The sequence below is a fragment of the Phodopus roborovskii genome, unplaced genomic scaffold, assembly GCF_943737965.1.
Source record: "Phodopus roborovskii unplaced genomic scaffold, PHOROB, whole genome shotgun sequence".
In the NCBI taxonomy this organism is placed as follows: domain Eukaryota; kingdom Metazoa; phylum Chordata; class Mammalia; order Rodentia; family Cricetidae; genus Phodopus; species Phodopus roborovskii.
In genome coordinates, this window is record NW_026126651.1 from 1,667,517 (window position 1) to 1,690,721 (window position 23,205).

The 23,205-nt window shown below is 57.6% G+C and overlaps 3 protein-coding genes across 7 annotated transcripts; 2 read left to right on the forward strand and 1 right to left on the reverse strand.

Annotated features, from left to right (window-relative positions):
• The first annotated feature begins 87 nt into the window (after positions 1 to 87).
• On the forward strand, positions 88 to 8,574 carry Il4i1 (interleukin 4 induced 1). Its single transcript, XM_051174225.1, has 8 exons — positions 88 to 232; positions 1,760 to 1,947; positions 4,192 to 4,707; positions 5,219 to 5,331; positions 5,892 to 6,093; positions 6,931 to 6,999; positions 7,094 to 7,230; positions 7,357 to 8,574. Exons 1-8 carry the CDS (start codon positions 88 to 90, stop codon positions 8,555 to 8,557), a joined length of 2,571 nt encoding a protein of 856 aa, XP_051030182.1. The 3' UTR covers positions 8,558 to 8,574.
• A 245-nt stretch (positions 8,575 to 8,819) lies between these two features.
• Positions 8,820 to 16,972, reverse strand: Tbc1d17 (TBC1 domain family member 17). Of its 2 annotated transcripts, XM_051174393.1 has the most exons (17): positions 16,810 to 16,972; positions 16,406 to 16,504; positions 16,238 to 16,312; positions 15,117 to 15,234; positions 14,210 to 14,417; positions 13,623 to 13,734; positions 13,371 to 13,532; positions 12,290 to 12,418; positions 12,100 to 12,203; positions 11,487 to 11,581; positions 11,128 to 11,244; positions 10,950 to 11,050; positions 10,762 to 10,861; positions 9,826 to 9,923; positions 9,609 to 9,725; positions 9,292 to 9,378; positions 8,820 to 9,176 (listed from the first exon to the last, which is right to left on the reverse strand). In XM_051174393.1, the coding sequence occupies exons 1-17, from the start codon at positions 16,888 to 16,890 to the stop codon at positions 8,979 to 8,981; spliced, it is 2,001 nt and encodes a 666-aa protein (XP_051030350.1). In that variant the 5' UTR covers positions 16,891 to 16,972; the 3' UTR covers positions 8,820 to 8,978. The 2 variants fall into 2 exon arrangements, with proteins under 2 accessions (XP_051030350.1, XP_051030351.1); XM_051174394.1 differs by lacking the exons at positions 8,820 to 9,176; positions 9,292 to 9,378 and having other exon boundaries at positions 9,613 to 9,745.
• Akt1s1 (AKT1 substrate 1) lies at positions 16,768 to 23,068 on the forward strand. Of its 4 annotated transcripts, none has more exons than XM_051174398.1 (5): positions 16,768 to 16,790; positions 20,431 to 20,816; positions 21,470 to 21,547; positions 21,629 to 21,798; positions 22,283 to 23,068. In XM_051174398.1, exons 2-5 carry the CDS (start codon positions 20,438 to 20,440, stop codon positions 22,424 to 22,426), a joined length of 771 nt encoding a protein of 256 aa, XP_051030355.1. In that variant the 5' UTR covers positions 16,768 to 16,790; positions 20,431 to 20,437; the 3' UTR covers positions 22,427 to 23,068. The 4 variants fall into 4 exon arrangements, with proteins under 4 accessions (XP_051030355.1, XP_051030352.1, XP_051030354.1 ...); XM_051174395.1 differs by lacking the exon at positions 16,768 to 16,790 and adding an exon at positions 17,740 to 17,923; XM_051174397.1 differs by lacking the exon at positions 16,768 to 16,790 and adding an exon at positions 17,756 to 17,941.
• Positions 23,069 to 23,205: the final 137 nt, after the last annotated feature.

Consider the following 23,205-nt stretch of genomic DNA (forward strand, 5'->3'; position numbering starts at 1 on the left):
ATTGAAATCACGCCCTGATGGTCTGCCCTTCTCTGAAGAAAACAGAATAGATCTCTGTGCTGGGGGAGTTGGGGAGGGGTGCCCGGGATGGAAACACTACTGGCAGGCACCCTGTTGGGTACTGTTGCCCAGGACGGCTCTACAATTGCAGTTTCCCTCTCCAGGAAGGACACAGGCAGATGTTCTGCCTCGCTGGCTGGTCTCATCATTAACCACCATGAAGACAGCAAAGGTGACTGCACGGGGAACCTCTCCCGTCCCTGGGTAGCCAAGGGCCAGCTGTAACCAAGCACGGTGGGACTAGCCTGGCCTAGTGTGAAACTGTCAAAAAAAAGGAAGCGAACAGTAGTGGGAAGTGTCAAGTAGGAAGTTGTATCCCTGTCACATTAAGGAGTAAAAGAGGGAACCCCAAGTTTGAATTCTCCACTTCCCCTGTCTTTACAAAGAGCTCTGCTCTGTATTGAGCAGCCCAGAAGACATGGTATGGGGAAGGAATGGGTCATAAGTTTTTACAGTTGTTACCAACCTATATGCACATGCATGCTGCTTCCGGCATTTATAGAAAGTTGGTAATTGAAGATTGTTTCAGCCGGTGACTAATGGAAATCAAACCCAGTCCCTCAGAGCCCTAGGCATTAAAGAGGACAGTCTGTAGCTAAGCTTGCAATGACTGATGGTGTGTGAAGATCAGGGCTAGAAAGGTAGGTGCTTTGTTATCTCAAGGACCGGTTAAATTGAAGAGGCTGAGGACGTGGTTTTAAGAGGTCTCACAGCATGTTTTTGACTGATTACAAGGTCTGACAGAAGTTCAGCCTCTAAAGGATAGACACAGGAAAAAGTCCCACAGATGGGAAGAATTAGATAGTCATTAGTAAAATTTAATCATAGGTACTGTGTGTTTTGTTTGGAAATGAGATTTCTAGCCCAAGCTGGCCTCAAGCTCCATATGTGGCTGTGGGTGACCTTGAACTCTGGATTCCCCTGCTTCCATCTTTCAAGTGCTGCACCACATCAGGCTTCTGTGGTGCTGGGAATAGAGCCCAAGCTTTGTGCATGCTAGGCAGACTACCAACTATGTCCCCAGCCTGTAACGGATCATCCATGTGTGAGCCCTGCCTGTCCTGTGAGTGCCCCCCCCACACCCCCCCAGATCTGCTGGTCTGCCTCCGAATGTGGGAAGTAGGGAAGCTCCTATCTTGAAGGGTAGCCATCGACTGCCTGTGTCCTTCTGTTTGTCAGTAAAGTGTTTTTGTTTTGTTTTCCTGAGCATCCACCACACCCTCACACATTGTCAAACAGGACCATGCAGGCTGGGCTGTAGATCCTGTCATAGAGAAACCTCCTGCAAGAACTGTATGCCTGGGACATGATTCAAAACAGTCCCCTGTCAGAGAAGACAGGTAGAGGGCAAGCAAGGGCTATGGTGTCACATACCTATTAGCTGAAAGTTTAAAAGGCAAGGCAGAAGGGTGACCTCAAGTTGGAGAGCAGCCTAGGCTACAGAGTGAGACCCTCTCTTAAGAAACAACTAGGCTAGGTGGTGATGGCGCACACCTTTAATCCCGGCATTTGGGAGGCAGAAGCAGGCGGATCTCTGTGAGTTCTAGGTCAGCCTGGTCTACAGAGCAAGTGCCAGGACAGCACAGAGAAACCTTGTCTTGACTCCCCCCCCCCCAAAAAAAAAGGGCACTCTAGAAAACTCTGCCACAGCCTACCAACTGGTGTTCCTCTCAGGACCTGGCTTCTCTGGCTTAACAAGGCAATAGAACAAAGCTGCCACCATTTGTCCTGGCTCTGCCTGCACCAGAGGATGACTTCTGTACCAGGCTGACCAGAAAGGCCATGGGCACCAGGAGAGCCCCCCAGAGGCCAGCATGCAGTGAGTGTCCCCTGGGGAGGGCGGGGAGGGGTGGAGGACACAGCTGCTTTGTCCCTGTCCAGACCTGGGTCTCCCTGCCTCCTTGGTGACAGTGAATTGAGCCCACTAGACTGAAAGCTGTGCACTAGTGAGGTCCAGGGGTCTCTCCCACCAGCTCTGTCCCCAGGGCCCCTGGGAGGACCAAGCCAGGCCTGCCTGCCTGCCATTCCCATGGATCAAAAGCAAACCATGGCCGTCAGGGGATCCCAAAGCCAGCAGCAGCTGACGGGCATATCTGTGGCCATGACAGGTGCACACGCTAGTGTCTGTGCTCCTGCCCTTACTACAGGGCACTGAGCCTCACTTGGCACCTCTTGCTCCCAGCTCCTGCCTCCCCGTTCCCATCCCCACATACCCAAGACCACAGCATAACCAGGAAAGGACAGCGTCCCAATGGTGGTCCAACCTTGATCCCTAACTAGGCTCAATAATACTGCTTGGAACTAACACTGGGATTTTAGAATATACAAGTACATGTGCATGCTTGCACACACCCTGCCGCTGGGCCGCTGGGCCACTGGGTCACTGGGTCTGGCAGCCCTGTCTGAACCTGTTCTGTTTGCTCCCTGGATCTCCCCAGGGCAAGGGGAGCAGTCTCAGTCTGTTCCTATGGGGCTGGAGAGGTGGCTCAAGAACACTGACTGCTCTTCCAAAGGCCTAGGGTTCAATTCCCAGGACCTCTGTGGGGGCTCACAAGCATCCATAACTTCAGTTCGAGCAGATCCAATGCTTTGTACACTAGATACACACATAGTACACAGACATACAGGAAGGTAAAACAACCACATAAATGAAGACTCTTACTGTAAAGCTGTTTCCTGCGTGCCAGGCTCCGCCTTTGCCCTTCCTGTTCCTGTCATTGGTGCTGAATTGAATCCAGAAACTGAGGAAGAGCACTGGCCACAATGGTGCTGTCATTCTAGCATTCAGGATACTGAGGCAGGAGGATCATAGGGAGTTTGAGGCCAGCCAGGGATACAGAATGAGACCCTGCCTAAATAAATTAATAAATAAATGGCAGACTATGAAGAGGCTATTTTCCCGTCACCCCCTCCAGGACTCTCTTCTTTTTTGTTTTGTTTTTGGAGGCAGGGTTTCTCTGTGTAGTAGCTTTGGAGCCTGTCCTGGAACTTGCTCTGTAGACCAGGCTGGTTTCGAACTCACAGAGATCCCAGTGCCTCTGCCTCCCAAGTGCTGGGATTAAAAGCATGCGCCACCAACACCCAGCCCCCCTCCAGGACTATCAATTCCTCTGTAGAGTTAAGACCAAGTACTGCTCTAAGCCTTGGAGTCTTGCTTGGCCTGTGGCCTCCAGCCAAATGGCTTTGAGCTTCTGGCTGCAGAGCTGTGCATGCGCACGGACACGTGCGCACACACCAACACACTCTAACCACCTCCCCTTCATGGGCCCCACCCGGCTTTTTCTCCTGACCCATCTCCCAAACCTCAAGGAAAATTCCCCTGCACCCTGTTGCCCCACGTCACCAGCTGTGGGTGACGGTGGTGTCATCTGGTCCTCATTGCTGAAGTCCAGAAACAAGCTTCTGGGACATTTCTCTGAGATGTCAGTCCACAATCTGCTGCTCATCAGTTGTTAACACAAAGATAAGGAAGAGAAGAGGGACGGACAGGTGACCACTCAGACCTCCCCACGTTCTTGCAGCTGCAGCAACGGGTTCTGGACCCGGCCAGGTGATATGTGCAGGCCCTGGCCAGGCTCTGCTGCCATATTGCGCTTCACCATGAGACATTATCAGGCCAAGATGGGCACCAGAATATGGAAGGCTCTGTCCCAAGAATCCAGGTCCCAGCCTTGGATGTGCCCATTTCATAGATTTGGAGATAGGCCTGGAGAGATGGGGAGGGGAGGCCTGGCCTGGGATGGGCAGGCCCAAGAGGAGAGCCCAGGAGGCCCAGAGCACAGGGACCACCACCCACAATGCCACCTGGATGGGCAGTCCCCACCCACAGCTTCTGCGGAGCTATGGAGCTATTTGTGGCAGGAAGGAAAATGAGCTGAGTTACTTCCTCCTGTGACCCTCCTCCTCTCTACCACTCTCCTTCCCCCAGCATCTGACCCCACCCCAGGAAAGCACTTTTAATTCCCCAGGGAGGTGAGTGGGTGGGGCTGGCTGCTTTAAGCGGGAGAGAGCAGAGGCTCAGCTCTGCTGTCCTGCCCAAGAGAGCTGGAGTACAGCTACCTGGAGAGTGCCGCCAGTGACCCCAGAACCTGCACTGAGCCAGTGACGGGACCCCAGAACCTGCACTGAGAGGCGGGAGGGAGGCACGGAGCTAGGCCAGGGTTGGGGGAATGGGCCCGGGGAACTCTGAAGGATCAAGATTGGGTCTGGGGATATGCAGAAAGGAAGGAGAGAGAGAGGCTGGCAGGGAGGTCCCTGGCCCCCATCACAGTGCCCCCTGCCTCTTCACTCAGACAGCAGCTGCCACTTGCGCCACGGCTTGGCTGGGTAAGAGCATCGGAGGGGAGGAGGGGTGCTGTGGCTCCCTCCTTCCCGTGTCCGTCTGCCTCTACTGACCCTCTTATGTTGCCAGCCCCACGTCTTGTCCTTGTGGCTGTCTTACTTGGCCTGGCATCCTCTCTGGACTGGAAGACGGCCTCCAGCCTGAATCCCTTCGAGAAGTGTATGGAGGACCCTGACTATGAACAGCTGCTCAATGTGGTAACCTTGGGCCTCAATCGGACCCTGAGGCCCCAAAAGGTGGTGGTTGTCGGTGCAGGTGTGGCCGGGCTGACAGCTGCCAAGGTGCTCGGTGATGCCGGACACAAGGTGAGACATGCTCCTCAAGGTCTGCCTGGAGCCTTTCCTGATTCCGGTGGGAGTCCTGGGTAGCAGGGTGCGGAGAAGCAGCTGTTCCTTCCCAGACCCCCATTCCACTCACTCGCTGCACCCCACTCACCCATCCTGGAGGGAAGGCCGCCTTCTTGTTAATGTAGTGGTAGAGTCAAAGGGGGGGTGAACGGTGTTGGGGAAAGTACTGAAAAATCCCCAAGGGGAGGCGTCCCCATCACCGAAACCCAGGAATGAGAATGAGCCAGCTCAAGTCTTCTCTGAAAACCAGGAAATCTCCCTCCCTTAGGCCGGGAAGCCCCTCCATAGTCAATCTCGTGCTTTTCCTGATGCGGTCTTGAAACCTTCCTTAACTTTTGTTCTCCTAGAAGCCCCTTCCATCCTGAAGAAAGGCTCTTCTAGCCTAAGTGGGCCCTACTGTGGGGAGCAGGGCAGGGCCCTGTAGGTGTAAAGGGAGCTGAGGTCCCTGCTCGTCCAACCTCATCTTTAGGTCACCATCCTGGAGGCGGATAATAGGATTGGGGGCCGCATCTTCACCTACCGAGATGGGAAGACGGGCTGGATGGGGGAGCTAGGGGCCATGCGAATGCCCAGCTCCCACAGGTGAGGTCCCAACAGGCAGCAGAGGTCCACCTCTGTGCCAAACTTAGCCAGAGCCCACGTCCATCCACCCGTATTTAGTCAGCTCCCACCCATGACTCAGGCTCGGCCAATCCCAGCCCCAGTCTTACCCTGGGCTCTGCACTCCGTCCCTAGTCCATGTGCCAGTCTTTGAGTGCTGTGTATGGAACCTCGGGCCTCGAACCCCACTCCAGTGTCACCCACATTCTCACCCAGTCAGTCACAAGTGTGTCTAGACTTCACTTCCCACCCAGCCCTCAGTATTTTCATCCTGGCTGAAACAGCTTGGCTCAGCATTCTCTAGTCACATGTGGCTGGGCCCGCTCTGCCTTCCGGAAGGCTGGGGTGATCGCTCACCTCCCCATTTATGCCCCTAGCCCGCTCTGCCTGAGTTCGACCACTATTCCCAGCCGGGCTCCTGAGCCAGCCCTCAGGTCCCCAGTCACCAGCTCCATTCCCGCCCTCGGGGACCCTTCCTGTGGGTCTCCTGTGGCTCCTGTGGTGCCAGGCCAGGCCTCCTCCAAGCAGCCTCCTGCTTCCAGGATCCTGCACAAGCTCTGTAGGAGCCTGGGCCTCAACCTGACTCAGTTCATACAGTATGATGAGAACACGTGGACGGAGGTGAATGACGTGAAGCTGCGAAACTATGTGGTGGAGAAGATGCCAGAAAAGCTGGGCTACCATCTGAGCCACAGGGAGAGAGGCCGCTCTCCAGAGGACATCTACCAGATGGCACTCAACAAGGTGGCCACCAGCTTTCCTGCAGAGCCCAGCCCTGCCCACAGAGTTCTGTCCCTGCTACCACCCTGTAAAGGCGTACCCCACACCTGCTGAGGGCCACTTGGTGTTTCCCCAGGGCCCTCCAGCACCTTTGCCACTCTGGGTCCCCTCCTGGGTGCCTTAGGCTCCCAGGCATCATCCTGTCCACGAGGCCTCTCAGGCCCATGGGCAGACCTGCCAGGTAGCTTCCCCATCCCCTACATCCTACCCAGTGGTCCAGGCATACCCTATGCTTCTAGAACCCCATTGTCCCTAAGTCTGCATCCTCCATGGGTCTACCTGAGTGCCTGCCTTACTCAGGACAAGGGGGGGGGGCAGGGTAGAGAAGGTGCAGGCCACCTTTAGAAGGAGCCTGAAGGAAGAGAGAAGTAAGTGCCAGGCAGGAGAGTCTGCACGCAGTTGGGGACCTGGCAGGGCTCCAAGGTGGCCCCGCCCTCCACACTTCCCAACCACGATTGCCACCGATTGCCAGCTGCAAGAAAGGCTGATGCAGGCTGCTGGGAGAGTTTAGTGCAGGGGCAATTGCTAAATAGACTTAGCTGGTAGCAGCGCCCTATTGGGCTCTGAGAGACCCTCACCTGCTTATGCCCACGATGGTCTAGACACAATGGTCTAACACCACCTCGTGGCACAAACTGACACCAGGACTCCTGCCTGCCTGGGCAGATGAGGGCAATTGAGTATTTGGGAGGACTTCCAGCTACAGAAGAGTTGTGTGCAGCATGAGCCAAGGCCTGGGACTTGAAGTGGGGTGGGTGGCTGTTCCCCCTGCAACCAGGGTCCTCTGATTGTTCCCCACAGGCGCTCAGGGACCTCAAGGCCCTGGGCTGCAAGAAAGCTATGAAGAAGTTCAACCAGCACACGCTCCTGGTGAGTGAGGCTGGGGCGGGCTGGTTCCCGATGATGGCTGAGATCCCAGGCTCGGCAGGGGAGGGTCTGACCAGGGCTTCTGCCCATTGCACAGGAATACCTCCTTGGGGAGGGCAACCTGACCTGGTCAGCCGTGCAGCTCCTGGGAGATGTGATGTCCAAGGAGGGCTTCTTCTACCTCAGCTTCGCAGAGGCATTACGTGCCCACAGCTGCCTGAGCGACAGACTTCGGTGAGGACACAGCCTATGGGGCATCTTGAGAGAGGCGGGGCCGGAGAGGACGGGCCCGGAGGGGGCTGGGCCTTCCCTAAGAGCCTGGCCTCAACCTGGGTCCACGTGCTTGTCCGCGCCGTGCAGGTACAGCCGAATCGTGGGTGGCTGGGACCTGCTGCCGCGGGCGCTGCTGAGCGTCTTGTCTGGTCCGGTGCTGCTGAACGCGCCGGTGGTGGCGATTACTCAGGGGATGCACGATGTGCGCGTGCACATCGACACTTCACTGGAGCCTCACGACCTGAAGGTGCTGACGGCTGACTTGGTGCTGCTGACGGCCAGCGGGCCCGCGCTGCAGCGCATCACCTTCTCGCCGCCGCTGACACGCAGGAGGCAGGAAGCGCTGCGTGCGCTGCACTACGTGGCAGCCACCAAGGTTTTCCTGAGTTTCCGCCGGCCTTTCTGGCACGAGGAGCACATCGAGGGCGGCCACTCCAACACAGACCGCCCATCTCGCCTAATATTCTATCCGGGGCGCGGCGAGGGTGCGCTGCTACTGGCCTCGTACACGTGGTCAGACGCTGCAGCCCCCTTCGCTGGCCTGAGCACAGAGCAAGCCCTGCACGTGGCACTCAGGGACGTGGCGGCCCTTCATGGGCCGATCGTGTACCGGCTGTGGGACGGCAGGGGCGTAGTCAAGCGCTGGGCGGAAGACCCGCAAAGCCAGGGCGGCTTTGTGGTGCAGCCGCCATTGATGCAGGGGGATGAAGAAGACTATGACTGGTCATTCCCCTATGGCAGCATCTACTTCGCGGGCGAGCACACAGCCCATCCACATGGCTGGGTAGAGACCGCTGTCAAGTCCGCATTGCGGGCCGCGGTGAAGATGAATAACCATGTATTCAGGGCGACCAGCACCCAGGGGCAGGAGCACATACACATAGAGGCCAGCGAGGTTCAGGAAGCGGTTGACCACTATGAGCAGCAGCAGGAAAGCCCAGAGGAGCAGGAGTCCCCACACGAAGAGCTCAACCCCGAGGGACATGTGTTTGTGGAGACCATCCCCGAGGTGCGGGAGCCCGTGTTCATGGAGACCATTCCCCAGGAGAAGGGGCATCTGCATGTACACCAGACCATCATCCCCTCGCATGTGCATGTACAAGAAGAAGTTATCTCTGAAGAGCACGTGCATGTGCACGGGGGACACAGGCACGAGGGATCGGGGCCCCAGAGGCACCCGCACATGCGCGGAGAGGCTGGCCACTCTTCCTGCACAGGGGGAGGAAGTACCCCGCCCCCAATCCTGCCCCTTCTAGAGCAGGCCACACAAACTAATAGTCCACAATAAAATTATTTTTTGTTAAACCCAGAGGCCCAGCTCGCTTGCTCGCTCGCTCCCCACTTTCTCTGGTCTCCCGAATATAGGTTCCCTGGATGCTCGGCACTCGGGTGAACACTGCACTGTGGTCAGGTGGAGACCGGAAGGTACTGGAGGGTAAATAAGGTGCTGACAGGCAGGTCCTGACTGAACCCCACCCCCCCACCCACTCCCTTGAGGCCAGCCTGGGCTATTAGCAGATCTGAAAAACAAGGGCTTGCTGATCACCAGCTCAAAACAAGAACGGTTTATTGCCTCACACTGGCAGCTGGTGGGAGGGTTCTGAAGACCTCCAAGAGGACCCTCTCCACTGCACGGGCAGACTTAAAGGCTCCTGGTGCAGTGGGCCTCAGGACCTGGCAATCTGCGGGAACTGATCAGGTTCAAGGGGCTAGGAGTCTGTGCCATCCTCGTCCTCAGGCAAGATCTCCAGGCTGCTGTCAGGCTGGGCCACCACGTCCTCACGCCGTGGCATTGGGGACGGTGGGGCCCGAGTGGACAGCGGCAGCGGCGACATGGGTGGAGATGGGCTACTGGGCTCTTCCGGCTGCGCCAGCCCCAGGACTTCCTGCACGTTGTGTGGCAGCTCCTGGGGGGGGGGGCATCCAAGGGGGAAGGTGATGTGTGGGGGTGGAGTCAGAAGGGTGGGGACGTGGGGAAGGCTTGCTGGGGACAGCCCTGGGGGTTAAGGGTGAAGGACTCACTGGGCAGGCAGTCAGCTGCCTGTACAGGGCCTCTGCCCGCGTCAGCACGTCTTCCACACTCAACTTCATGGTCAGCTCGTTGATGTGCTGCATGGAGAGTAAGGGAGAGTAAGGTGCATGCCCGCACTGTGGGGATGCAGGGGAGCAGGCTCGGCCCCCCCCACAGGGCCCAGGCAGGGGAGGGCTGGAAACCTACTAGGTGTAATGACAGCAGTTCCAATCCCACGCACACAAGGCAATCTAGCCAACAATCCCAAGGCCAGCCACACACACATCCAAGTCAAGGCAGCGGGAGGGAGGGAATAACCCAGCTTCACCTTAAGGATTTCGTTGGAGCCAAAGCCAGACAGCATTAGCGTGTCCCGCTCCATGTCCAAGATGGCACAGGCCACCAGCAGGTGCAGGTTGGGGCCAGGAAGCCCAGTCCACAGCACCTGAGGTGTCAGAAGGAAGCCTGAAGCCCCACTCTGACCTGCCCATCCCCCTTCACCCCCCAACCCTTCCACCAGCATCTCACCCTAACTGGCTGCCCACCTCCCACAACCGAAGGACATCGGGGAAGGGAAATTCCCTCTTGAACCAGATGAGCAGCCACCGGAAGCAGAAGCACAGGGAACCCGAGTCCTGGGAATCTAAAGGACACGGGGTTAGCCTTGCCCACAGCCGCTGACCAGGCCCTAGTCCACATCACAATGTACTCAGCAGCTGCGGTAGGCAAATGACATGAGATCTGCCGCTGTAGGATGGTGCCACCGCTCTGCGCTAGGGGGCAGGCACACATTTAGACCACGTACTACACCCAGGAAAGCAAGCGGGGCCGTGCCGGAAAGACGGGTCACCATCACTCACAGAGAATGTCAGTGAGGGTGTTACCAAGGACACAGTTCCTCCCGGTCAGTCTAGGTGATTAGCATATCTAGTAGGTGAGCAGGACCAGTCCTCAGGCTCTCCTGCAAGTGCAGGACATATACAGAACTGTACAAGCCCAGGGAAGCTGGGTTCCAGGAGACTTCAGGACACAAGCAGCTGTCTCCTTCTGCCCAGAAAGTGGCGTGCTTATCTAAGGCCTCCTGGCCAGCATGGTCCCAGTTTCCTCAAGGACACACCCAGGGTCTCATGTAGCTCGGGCCAGCTTCACATTCACCATGTGTGTCTGAGCCTCCTGCTCCGACCCCTCTGTGCTGAGGTTACTGGTGCGCAGCGGCGCTGCTGATCAAACCCAGGGCTCCGTGCACGGTAGGCGAGAATCCTACTACCTGAGCCACGGCCCCTTCAGCAGTTTCCATATTAAACAAGCAACAAGGAGCTCACAGCCAGAGTACAGTGGCCCTGGCTGAGTGAGGGTCCAGGGAACCCTCACCTGGCCTAAGGCGGGCGGGCTTACCCATCCCCCTAAGCTTTGAAGGTCAGCTCACTTGGTGACGTTTGTCTCATTTGGATTTGGACTGGACGGTGGCTCACAGGACCTACCCAGGAAATCACAGAGTGGCTGATCCAGTACGCGAAGAAGCAGCAGGAGCTGCCCCAGCTGCCGCTGCATAGTCTCCTGACTCTCTTCAAAGTTCCCATGCTGCAGGGAGCATGAGGGTGTGAGAGCAGAGCCTGGATACCTTAGCGGCTGTCCCTGACACTCCCCCCCCCCCCGCGCTGCATCTCACCACAAGTTCCATGAAGCCACAGAAACACCAGAAGGCATCCACTTCGTTCTGAACAACGAAGAGGATTGGGGACAGGAGGTCACTCATGCCCTGGACGTAGCCTGGGAGAAGACAGGGTCAGCTTTTGCACCTTGAGCACCCAAGGCGCCCACCTTCTCCCGCTCGGCGCAGTGCTCACCCAGGTCGAAGTGGTACATGCAGTAGGTTAAGAGGATGTCGTTGAGCAGCCCCAGCCCTGGGTTCTCAGGGCCTTCGTAGAATTTGTTAGTCCTATCGGTGCGGCTCACGTCTCTCTCTGTGGGGTCCCAACATGGTAGGAACATGAGAAAGGTCACAGGTCCCAGCCTTACTCCCCTGCATGCTGGCAGCCCTCAGCTTCAAGGCTCACGCTGCAGCGGGGGTGGGGGTTTCCCCAGAACCTATCACTGCCGCCCCCAAAGCTACCCAACCTCCCAGCGAGAGCCAGAAGGCCCCAAGACCTCTTCCCTGTCCTGCCTTCCCCACTGCGGCTCCCGCCCACCCGTCCGCCCCGCCCACCAATGAGGCTGCGGTATCCGTGCAGCAGGGAGTTCCTCCGCTCCTGCTCAGCACTCACAGACTTCCACTGCAGCTTCATCCGGAAGTACTCATCCCTGCGGGAGAGGGACATGGAAGTCCCGGCACGGCCCCAGGGACGCCTGGAGGGACACCTGCCCACACCAGGGCTCCCCAGGCCCTGCCCGGCCCTGCACACAGGCCACCTGGTCCCCGCCCCTCCCGTTTCTCTCCTTGTGGGCTTCCGATCGTGTCTGTCCCTCGGCTTCAAAAGCACGTCCAGGGGCACCGAGACACCCTCAGGTCCTCACAAGGGGTCCGACATGGCAGGTGCACGACACCCACAGAGAGGAGCTGACAGCCACTGCGAAGCTGTAACTACAGACCATAGCAGCAGACCGAAAAGGAGGCAGCCACCCGGGAATGAGGCTGTTCACTGCCTAGAGTGGCTTCAACCCAGCATGCGTGGAAGAAACTCCAGTAGAGCTCACACCAGCCCTACAAAGCGGCAGGGCCTGTGCTGGCTCTAGGACAGCCTGATGTAGACCAAGGGAATAAGTGAAGCCCAAGCCTAGGGCAGAGGCGTGGGAAGGGTGGGGCTGCACGGCTCACTCACGTTTTCTTCCCTACGTGCACTCTGTGTTCTTCAGCTGAGCCCTCCCAGCTAAGGTACCCCAGGAGGAACTTCCAAGCCTCCCGCCGCAGGCCAGGGCTGAGACCCTGGGGGTGCAATGGAGCAGACAGGTCAGGGGGCTTCCTCCTGGCCAGTGGTCAGCCCACCCCAGCCTATATCCCCTGACACTCACCCCTGAGAAGATCCGGCTTTTCAACTCAGGGATATTCTGCAGGCGACCATCGGGACCCACATGGCGGCTCCATTCTTCCTCCGTGACTGGAGGAGCCCGCTGCACTGTGGGACGCTGCCCCAGTTCCACCTGCACGACACGGGGTAGGTGAGCCCCAAGCCCTCCTGAGCTGGAGGAACCCTACATACCAGGGATCAGCAGGAAGCTTCCAGAAAAGAAGGCATCTGAGAAGAGCAGCAGCCAAAGTCAGGCCGGAGGCAAGAGGCTAGGCTGGAAAATGGAGACACCCAGTGTCAGATGGTTGGGAAACTATTGCCGAAGGGGAGTGGTGTCTAGGTCACCAGTGAGGGCTGGGGATCTGGCTCAGTGGTATAGAACCTGCCTAGCATGGAAGAGCCCTTGGCTTACATGGATCCTCTGCACAAGAGAAACATCCACCAGATATACTAGATGGCTGGCCCAGTACATGAGACTCGGTGAAGCCACTTTCCGGCAGCTCCAGATACTGCTTTCATGTTACCGGGGTGCTGTGGAATATTATTTTAACTAGAAAGATGTGCTACATTTGTTCATGCTGCAGAATAGTACTTTCACTATATGAAGGTGAGTTATTTTTGCTTCTGCTGCATTTGTGTGTTTTATTACGTGAAGATGTGTTAACATTTGTTTTCCCTATGATTGGTCAAAGAGCTGAATGGCCAATAGGTAGGTGGAGAAAGGGTAGGAGGGGTTCCCAGCCAGTCAGAGAGAATAAATATGAGGAGGAATCTGGGCTAGAGAGGAGGAAGAGGACAGGAGAAGGGACATGCCTCGGGCAAGAAGCTCGTGAGAGCAAGAAAGGGGATAAGCCCCGAGGCAAAAGGTAGATAAAGAGGACCGGGTTAGGTTAAAAGAGCTAGCCAGAAGCATGCCTCAGCTAAGCCAAGCCTTCTTAACTAATTAAGTCTCTATGTCATGATTGCGGAGCTGGCTGGTAACCCAAGAGAAAAAGCCTGGTACACCAAGCAGAAAAGAGAGTTCTCGAAGTCACATGCCTGTGTGGGGCAACAGGAAGTCCCAAACAGAGCCACCTGACACTTACGCAGGAGATGACCTCGAAGCCAGGCTCTGGCTCATCGTCTGGCAGCAGAGGGAGGTCAGGGGAGGAGCCTCCCTCAGGGTGCGGCTGTAGGGCTCCCCGGAAGAAGTTGGTCACTCGAGAGAAGCTACTGAAGGTGGTGGAGTAGGGATCCTGGAGGAAGCGCTGGGGACAGGCAACAGGTATCAGAGTTGCCCCTCCAGATGGTCCCCATCACACCCATGGGTGCCCTGCACCTGGCTCTGGGATACTCACTGACACCACATTGGAACTGTCCTGGTCAAAGAGCTGCAGGTGATGGAAGGAGGTGGAGAGGGCAGAGGAGTCGTGGGGGAAGACCAAGTAGAGGCGGGGGTCCTGCGGAGAGCTGGGAGAGCAGGAGGGAGGCCACGGCCCCTAGGTACTGGGCCAGCCTGGCCATACTGGCCCAAGGTACTACAGTCCCTTTCTCCTTCCCCAAACGCTACTGCAAGGAAAGGCTCCAGACCAGAGCTGGGCCTTGGAGGCCAATGAGGCGTTTGCATTTCTGGGCCCATGGGACTAACTTGGGGATGAAGAGATACCTTCTATGCACCAGGAGACTTACTCCTGAAGTCCCATTAAGATGGGACATTTCTGCCCTCCCTGCCCTCACTTTCAGGCTCTCGTAGCCTACCCTGGTCTTGAACTGTTCATCTTCCTGTCACAGCCCTCCAAACACTGGGACTGTAAGTGTACAGGCCTGGATCTTTCTGCGCCTTTCCATTAGAACTGTGCTTCGCTCACTGTCCTCAGACCCCAGCTGCAGCTACACAAAGACAGGCTGGCTCGCAGGTTCAACGCAGGTGCAGGCAGCGCCTTACCTGGCCAACAGCAGGTAGCGGCTGAGGACCCGCAGCAAGGCTCGGGTACCTCCTCTGTGGAAGTGCAAGGCAGGCAGGGAGCCCCCAGCCTGCGTCACCAGGACCAGGTAGGCCCAGCTGAGGCCTGGCTTGGACCTGCGGATGGACTTGAGCTCCCCCAGGCTCACGGTGAAGGCCCAGGAGCTCCGGGGGCAGCTGGGCTCTGCACCTAAGGGAAAGCAATGTGTTGTTGGTGCAGTCTGAGTGGTGTGTTCTCCACAGCACCGTCTTCCGAAGCTTTAGTGGAAGCTGCCCTCCACCAGGCCTCTGAGAACTCTGGGATGCTTGGCATTTCCTTAGAAATAAAGCTGCCTATAATTGGAAAGAAGCAGGGTGGACATGTTGCGTCTGTTCCAGAATATCCCAGAACCTTTCCTGGCTTCCCTCAATCTTCAGTTTGAAGGCTTTATTCCTTTTAGCTATCTCACATTTCATGCCCTCTTTGTTCTAGATCCTACTTGAGCCACAAGAAAAGATCTGGGAGATGGAGCACAGTGGCATACACCTTTAATCTCAAGTACTTGTCAGGAAGAGGCAGGCAGATCTTTGAGTTCAAGGCCAGCTAAGGCTACATAGTGAGACCATGTCTCCAAAAACAGAAAGAAAGAAAGAAAGAAAGAAAGAAAGAAAGGAAAAAAGAAAGGAAGGAAGGAAGGAAGGCAGAAAATGACCCTGTGATTAGCTACCTGTTAGCTCTTCCACAACCACACGCCTAGAAACCTTTAAGAGAATTCAGAGTACACCTAGATCCAAGCCATTCTTTCTCAGGCTAGAAAGGAAGCATCTGGAAGCCACCTTGCCTCTGGAACCAGGATTAACTAAGCGCAAGATGTGGTCCACCAGAGCACTGTGGCACAGGTCCACCTACCTCCCCTGGGCTCGGCTGGGTGGGGCCGTGGTCGCACTGTGCTAATGACAGCCCAGTCAGGTTCATACCCTGGGTCAAAGGTAGGCTCCTCGTCTGTGGTGCTGGGCTCACTTGAGTCCTTGGAGAAGAGATACAGGAATGAAGGACTGGGGTCTCAAGGGTCTCCAGCTGCAGCCTGAAAGCCCCTTCCGTGCAAGGAGGGACAGAGGCAGGAGGGGGCAGGAAGCCTGCTTAGTGCCACCCATGGTGGTGGAGAAAGAGCCAGTCCAGACTTCAGTTACAAGGGACGGGGTCACATCCGCACTCTCAGAACTCTGCGCTCTTGCCAAGGTTCTGCTCATTTCTTTTTGACTTTTCACTGCAAGTCAATGAAGGGCCTTGAGTGATGGCCACTGCCACTGTGACCAGCTGTGACTGCTGATGGGTTGACAGAAGGGATACTGTAGAGCATGGCCAGCCAGATGGCTTGGCAGCTAAGATGGATGACCTGCGTTCAGCCCACAGAACTCATGAAGAAGGAAGAATGACTCCTCTAAGTAGCACACACATGAATAAGTAAATAAATAAGGCCAAAAGAGTTTGGTGGTTAACAGGGCTTGCTACGCGATCACAAACACCAGTTTCCAGCATGTGTCTGCAGCGCCATCTTCTGGCTTCTTCATGCACCTACAGGCAGGGCACACGTGCCCTACATTCACACCACAGACACTAAATCTCTGGGCTAGTCAGCTGGCTCAGTGCTTGCTGCCAGACCTGACAACGTGAGTCTAATCCCTGGGTCCATTCAGTGAAAGCAGAGAAACTGCTTCTTCAGGTATCCACAGCGCCCCTCTCTCTCTCTCTCTCTCTCTCTCTCTCTCTCTCTCTCTCTCTCTCTCTCTCTCACATGCGTGTGCGCCCGCAAGAATAAATGCAAAAAAAAAAAAAAAAAAAAAAAAAAAAGCGACCAAACGAAACTATAGACCAGAGGGCAAAGAAACAGGAATCCGGTCTTTCACCCAACAGGGCTCTCCAAGCAGCCAAGAGAACAGGACATCAGATCATCTCACCATGCAACAGGCTCACAGGTCCCCGAGTACCCCCTGCCTTGCTCGAGCGGTGAAGAGAAGCGCAGTGCCTACCTTCTTGGAGAAGAGGATCTGGGAAGGGTCTCCAGCCTCCTCCACCGGAGCCCAGTGCAGAAGGACGTCGCTGTCCTGAGGGACGTGGGGAGGACTTAGTAAAGGCGCCCGACTGCCCTCAGCCGTCAATCCAAAATTCCCACAGATGCCACCTCCATCCCGGCTCACCTTCTCCACCACACGGAGGACACCCGCGATGAGAGAGTCCGGGTCCTGGTGCTTCCTAGCACTGGTGTGCAGGTACACACCTCCCTTCTCAAATACCACCTAGGGGCGAGCATGGTGAGCGCCAGGGTCTAGGAAGCAGCATTCCCAGGGGCGAGGTCCAAAGACCCTGACTGACCAGCTAGGATGGGGCGTGCCAAACTTAAGGTCCGCACCGCGATCGGGTTGGGCTTGAGTTTCCCCAAGGGGAGGGGCTAAGGTAGAGTCTACTTATTGACCGTGGAGAGTGACAGCGTCTTTACCAGGAAATAGTGCTTGCTAAATTAGCTCTGCCTACTGCCTGCACAGCGGAAGCAGACCATCGCGGGGTGGAGTCGCCTATAGACAAGTGAGTTCCAAAGTCTTACCCTGTAGCTGGATCCTTCCATAGCCACCGCGGAGGTTCCACTGCCCCGATCTCCTCCTTTTCCGGGCCAATGTGGTGTCATATCCGGAAAGAACCCTCCCTTTCAGGCCAGATAATGGTAGCGCCCCTAAAGTCGTAGAGCTGCAGTGGGTGAAACCATCAGTCTGAACAGGGTGATTGAAAGGTGACGATCCACATCACGTGGTGCAGACAGCGCAGTTGGCAAGGGTCCCGAGACGGCGCAGGCGCAGTGTACTACTCGCCACGAAGTAAACAAGTAGGCGGGCCCAGGAGCCAGTAACTCGTCGTCACCAGCGAACGCCTCCTTGCCTCTCTCCATATTTTATACTGGCACCGAAGTCAACAGTGTGCCATCTTCCTCGAGGGCAAGCCCTAGCGGCGCAGTGGAAGCCATGTTAATGCGGGGCACTAGCATCTCTTTGCGGGGCGGGGCGGGGCGGGGCGGGGCGGGGGAAGAGGTGAGAGGAGCTGTGTAGCGCCCGAGGCGGCGAGAGTCCCGGGACCAGGGGTGCAGGCGTCAGGCCCCTGGAGACGAAGTTCCCCTAGGCTCCCGAGTCACCGTGGGAAGAGGGCTGTGCCACCATTTTTAAGCTGGGCAACCCGAAGCAAGAAACGCTACCACCTTGAATGCCTGCCAGCTCCGTGCTCCCGAGCGGGGTGGGGAGCGGGTGGCGGAGCGAGGGCGAGCCCGTACGCTTAGGCATCTGAAGCCACACTGACTACCACGCCGGACCGGAGCCGCCTCCCTCCACTTCTCGGTTAGAAGTTGATTACGAACGAGGGACGCCAGCCAGGGCGCTTGCCTTGGCTTACTGCCATGTGTGAGCGCGGGCGCGCGGCCGTATTTGTTGCGGGCAGATCGAAACGGCGTCGCTGAAGTCTTTTGCCATCTTCTCCGTGGGCGCTGCACCGTTGCCATTGCCCACTGCTTGCAGATGAAGCTTCTGGTTGCTATTTTGATTTGGGGCGTCCAGGATAAGGGAGGCGGAGTGTACACGATGGAGGCGGGGCAGCTGCACGGAAGTGACGCAAGAAGCCGCCATGCCTTTTGAGGGCGGCGACGGCGCCTGGCCGGCCATGCTGGCTACGGGCACGTGAGTGGAGGCGGCGTTGTGAGCTGGGGTTTGGGGAGGATCTGGCTTTCCTCAGGTTAAGGGGCAGTGGGAGGGCGTGCGGCCATGGGAAGGGGACGGCCTGCGTGGGCCAGGGGGCAGTGATCACCATGCGACCCTTGGCCGAGTGCAGAAATGGCTAACGCGCAGCCCCTCGTGTCTGACTCGCGACGAATGCTAATCAGGCTTGACGTCGGTGGTGCAAGCGGGCTGGGACCCTCACATCGACGGTGATCCACGACCGTGCGGCTTGTTGGGGGGGTCGCTGGTGGGTGAGGGGCTGCCCACGGGCGGGACTTCCGGTCCCATCCTCGCCGGGGGCGGGATTTCCTGTTTTCTTCCTAGAGAAGGGTCCTGGCTGGGCCGCGGGCGTGGTTCAGCGCCCCCCTTCCCCCCGGCCCTTCGGTGGTGGGATCGGATCTCCTGCCACACCTGTCCTGGGAGGCCTGCACCTTCCCGCTGGACAGCTCCCCCTTGCGGCTCTGCCCCTGAGTCTCACCTCATAGGAGGCCACAGGCCTGGGAGGTCCAGTAAGTCGCCCTCCTTGGAGCCGCCTTCAAAAGCCACTCACCGGGTTCCCCACTGCTGCTGTGGCTAGCCCCGAGAACTAGTGCAGAGGCACCGGGTCCTGCCATCCTCCGCCCCCTTCTACTCTCAGAGAAGTGAGGACCCAGGCTTTGTGCCATCTTGGACCAGCCACCTGCCTTGCCCTGACCCTGATGTTTCCAGTCTCCAGCCTCAGCTAGGAAAGGTGTGGGGGGGTGTAGGAGTCACTGTGTGCCTCCTAAAGTGTGGGTTCAGCAGACAGTATAACTCCTACAGCTCGTCTCTGCCTATGTCAGGTGTGTGCAGCTCTCTCCTCGGTGGAAAGATGGGGTGGGAGGTGTCGTCTCTTGAGGCGGACAGGATTGGAGCTCAGGATTGGTAGAGGGCTCTGGACACAGACAGCCCTTGGCAATGGTGCAAGAGTCAGGGTGCAATGTTCCTGAGTGTGGAAGTAGGGTGGCCACTGCTGCCCCGTGTCGCGGGAATGAGAGCTCGCTCACCAGTGCTGACCCCTGGTCCGGCGCATGCTCAGCTCTCACCTCGGTGAATCAGTGTGGAGTCTCAGCAACCTGCTGTTGTTTTCTTTTGTTTGGGGTGGGGTTTGTGAGTGACAGAGGGCTTGCAAACTGCCCTCGGGTTTCAGGTTCTCCACCGTGGCCCTGGCTGGCTTGAATCCCCCTGTGGTGAGGTGCACACTACCTCTCAAGGAGGGTCCTCCCCTGCGCACGCACTCTGGTTAGTGGGGAAGAGAGACACAGTGGTCCATGGTCACGGTACAGGTTTGAGTCTGCCTTGGTGGCGACCCAGATTCTTGCCCTCCCGGAGTTCCCTGTGTGGTGGGAAAGGGGATTGCAGTGTAGCTGTCATAGCTCCACAGATTCCCTAAATATCGGGGCCCAAAGAAGTGTAAAAGCCAGTGGTGAGCGCAGAGCCGCTTGCACCCTCCTTTGCCCACCCTCAGCCCAGAGCTCAGCCCTGTCCAAAGACAGTGGCCCTGAAAGCCCAGCAGGGGACCTGGGGAGGGGCATCTCCCTCACCAAATGACCTGAAGGCCAATGAGCTGAGTATGGGGTCCATCTGGTCCTAGAGAGTCTGGAAGGCAGAGTTCCACCGCAGTGGAAGAGGCCTGCTGGATCAAGTGAAGGGTGGCAGTCTGGCAGTGCCCAGGGTACTGTGCTACAGAAACCATGCGTCACCTGTGGTTTTCATTGAGACTGGTCTCTGTCTGAGGTTGACCGCAAAACCAAGATAGTGTTTCCTCAGCCTCAGAGTGCTGTGATTTCTGGTGTATGCCACCATGCCTGGCTCACATGTGTATTAACATCCTACATGCCCTGGAAAAGAAGGTACACATGAAATTTATGTAAGTCTTCAAAGGCTTTTGTCCGGCTGGATGTGGGGTACTTCACACCTCTGATTCCAGCTGCTTGGGTAGCGGAGGAAGGAGGATTGTGACATGTCAGCCCTGTCTTAAAAAGTAGACAGGCCTTGATGCAGCCTAGCTGGTGCCAGGCAGCCCTCATGAAGTCCTGGGTTCAGTTCCCAGCACCCCATAAACCAGGTGTGGTGGTGTGCATGTGTGACCCAGCACTCAGGGGTTGCACACATGAGAATCCACATAGTGAATTTGTGGCCAACCTGACTACTTCAGACCCTGTCTCAGAAAATAGGAAGAACCCAGACTGAAATAACCACAGAGCAGCTTGGCTACTACAAAGCTCATGGCCAACAAAGATGAAGACTCAAGACTTTGGAATGGGGCCATGATGAAACCTAGGGCTGGGATTGATGGTGGCTAGTATAGGTCCCTGGGGAAGCAGGCTTGGGGGAGGGGTGGTGCGCGCCATGGAAGGGGGGAGTTGCATTGGGGCAGTCAACCCTCAGGGTGGGTAGATGGTAGCAGCAGCTCAGCCTCAGCCCCTCTGTCCTGCTCTGGCCCACAGGGCGCGGATGGCGTCTGGGCGGCCGGAGGAACTGTGGGATGCTGTTGTGGGGGCCGCCGAGCGCTTCCGGGCCCGCACTGGCACAGAGCTGGTGTTGCTGACTGCAGCGCCACCACCGCCACCCCGCCCAGGGCCCTGTGCCTATGCTGCCCATGGCCGCGGAGCCCTGGCAGAGGCCGCCCGCCGCTGCCTCCACGACATCGCACAGGCACACAGGGCCGCTACCGCCACCCGGCCTGGTCCCCCACCAGCACCACAGCCACCCAGCCCTGCTTCTAGCCCTCCACCTCAGCCAGCCCTGGCTAAGGAGGATGATGAGGAAGATGAGGACGAGCCCACTGAGACAGAGACCTCTGGGGAACGGCTGGGCGGAAGTGATAATGGAGGTGAGCTGATGGAGTTGGTGCTGGGGTGGGGTTGCTGGGCGTTGGACACCTGTCCTGATTCATCCTTAGGACAGCGCTCCCTCGCAGCCTCACACAAGGTCCAACTGCAGGGAACACGGTATGGTTCTCTGAGAGATACAGGCGTCTCTGGAAAGAAAGGGTAGGGGCTGCTGGCCCATTCGTGGAGGGTGGAGAAGTTTGCCGGGGGTGGGGGGTACCGTCACATCTAAGGAAGCCAGGACCAGAGGAGGGTCCAGGCACTCTTTACGTGGGGTTCGGCTCAGGCCTTTCCCATGCCCCATGGAATCCCACTTTGGGCAGCTGGATTTAGAGACTGCTGTAACCACAGGGCTTTGAGGGTGAGTAAGAATTACTCATTTGCTATCATTGCCTGTTGCGGGCCACCTCCTCTTTCCCAAGAAAACCAGCGTGTGATGGAGCCAGGTGCTATGGCCACAGGGTCTTTGATTTGTGCCCAGACCACCTTTTTTTTTTTTTTTTTTTTTTAACTATTTTGGGTTACATAGTCCCAAGCAGGGTCCATGTTGAAGCTAGTAGTGGTCACCTGATATGGAAGGGACCCTGCGTGACCAGTCAGCAGATGAGGAGTGTTGAGGCGCAGGGACCAATTGCAGCGCCTGTCTCACCCACAGGACTCTTCATGATGGATGAGGATGCCACTCTCCAGGACCTGCCCCCCTTCTGCGAGTCAGACCCGGAGAGCACAGATGGTGAGGACCCTGGGTTGTCCAAGCCTTAGGAGGCCAGGCCGAGGGTAGGGGGACAGAAGCTGAAGCCTCCCTGTGTCACAGATGGCAGCTTGAGTGAGGAGACCCCCGCCGGTCCCCCAGCCTGCCCCAAGCCCCCGGCCGCAGCCCTGCCCACCCAGCAGTACGCCAAGTCCCTACCCGTGTCGGTGCCAGTGTGGGCCTTCAAGGAGAAGAGGACAGAGGCGCGATCGTCAGATGAGGAAAACGGCCCGGTGAGGGGGGAGGGAGACAGATGGGATGCCCGAGAGTGGTCTGCTGCAGGGAGCTCCCTGCCTTGGCCAGTGAGGCTCTCTTCTCCATCCCAGGACCCCACTGCGCTTTAGGAAGAAGGCCCCTTGTCTGTTTTATTTAATTGGGGGGGGGGGGGTCAGATAGGCTCAGGGTCCCAAGATTCCTTTCTCCCAACACCAAGTGTGTGGCCCACTCAGGCTGTGCTGGCCTGATCCATCCTTCACAGAAAACTCCCCGAGCCAGAGGGGGAAACGGGGCACTGAGGGAGGACACAAGCCTTCCTCCAGCTTCCCAGGGCCAGGGCCTGTATGGCATCCCGCGGGATCCAGGCGGGGACCTTGGCACCCAGGCAGGGCTTTGGAGGGGGGGGGGACGTTCAGGTGCACGGCCTGCTGGACAATCTGGGCAGGAGGGATTCCGGGAGGCGGCGTCTGCGCACTGAGCCACTGAGTTTCGTTCCTCCAGCCCTCCTCACCCGACCTGGACCGAATCGCCGCTAGCATGCGGGCATTGGTGCTGCGGGAGGCCGAGGACACCCAGGTCTTCGGGGACCTGCCGCGGCCGCGGCTCAACACCAGCGACTTCCAGAAGCTGAAGCGGAAATACTGAGCAGGGCAGAGGGCCGGAGAAGGGCCGCTGGCCCTCCGGCCATTGGGTTTTCGAGCCTTCCTCTGCCAGCGACAGGACAATTCTTTACGGGATCGGCTCGCTCCGGTTTGGAGGGGGCTAGTTCTAACGCTCAGTGGGTCAACTCCGTTTCTTACTAGCAACAGAAGCTTTACCGCGTACCCACGGCTCGCTGCAGCCGCAGCGCGGAGCCCGGCTGCGGGGCCGGGTGGTGGCTCCGCCCTTCCAGAACTCCCCATCCGATTGGCCCTGGCCTCCTGGGGGCGTGGCCAAGCCCTCCCGAACCCAGAGTTGGCCAGAGGCCTTGAGTTTGTTACACTACTAGGGCTGGGTTTTTCCTTTGTTTTTGCCCGAGTCCTGACACTTGTGTCCGGAGCCCCACGGGGATAGTCCGGTCCTGCTTTTTTTGCGTCTGACGCCCCCCATAGGTTCCACCCAACTACAGCCTGTCCATCAAAGTCTGTCCTGTACCTAGGACGGTACCAGCTTCCTGTCCCCCGACCCAAACAGGTGCCTTAAAGGGCCCTCTCCCACCCATGGCAGGGGGCAGGGGGCCTCACTCTCCGGCCCTGGCCCTGGGTGCGGGAGAGTAGGGTGGGGGCCAGGAGTGGGGGAGGGGCGCTCTGAGATTAAAGTTTAACTCTAGCGAGTGTGGTATACTGTGTGTGAATGTTACTCGGAGGCTGTGGCTCAAATAAAGAGTTCGGGGTTTGAGCAGCATTCCCAGCCGGTTAAGCTGAAAAGTCTGGTTTTCAGAAGCA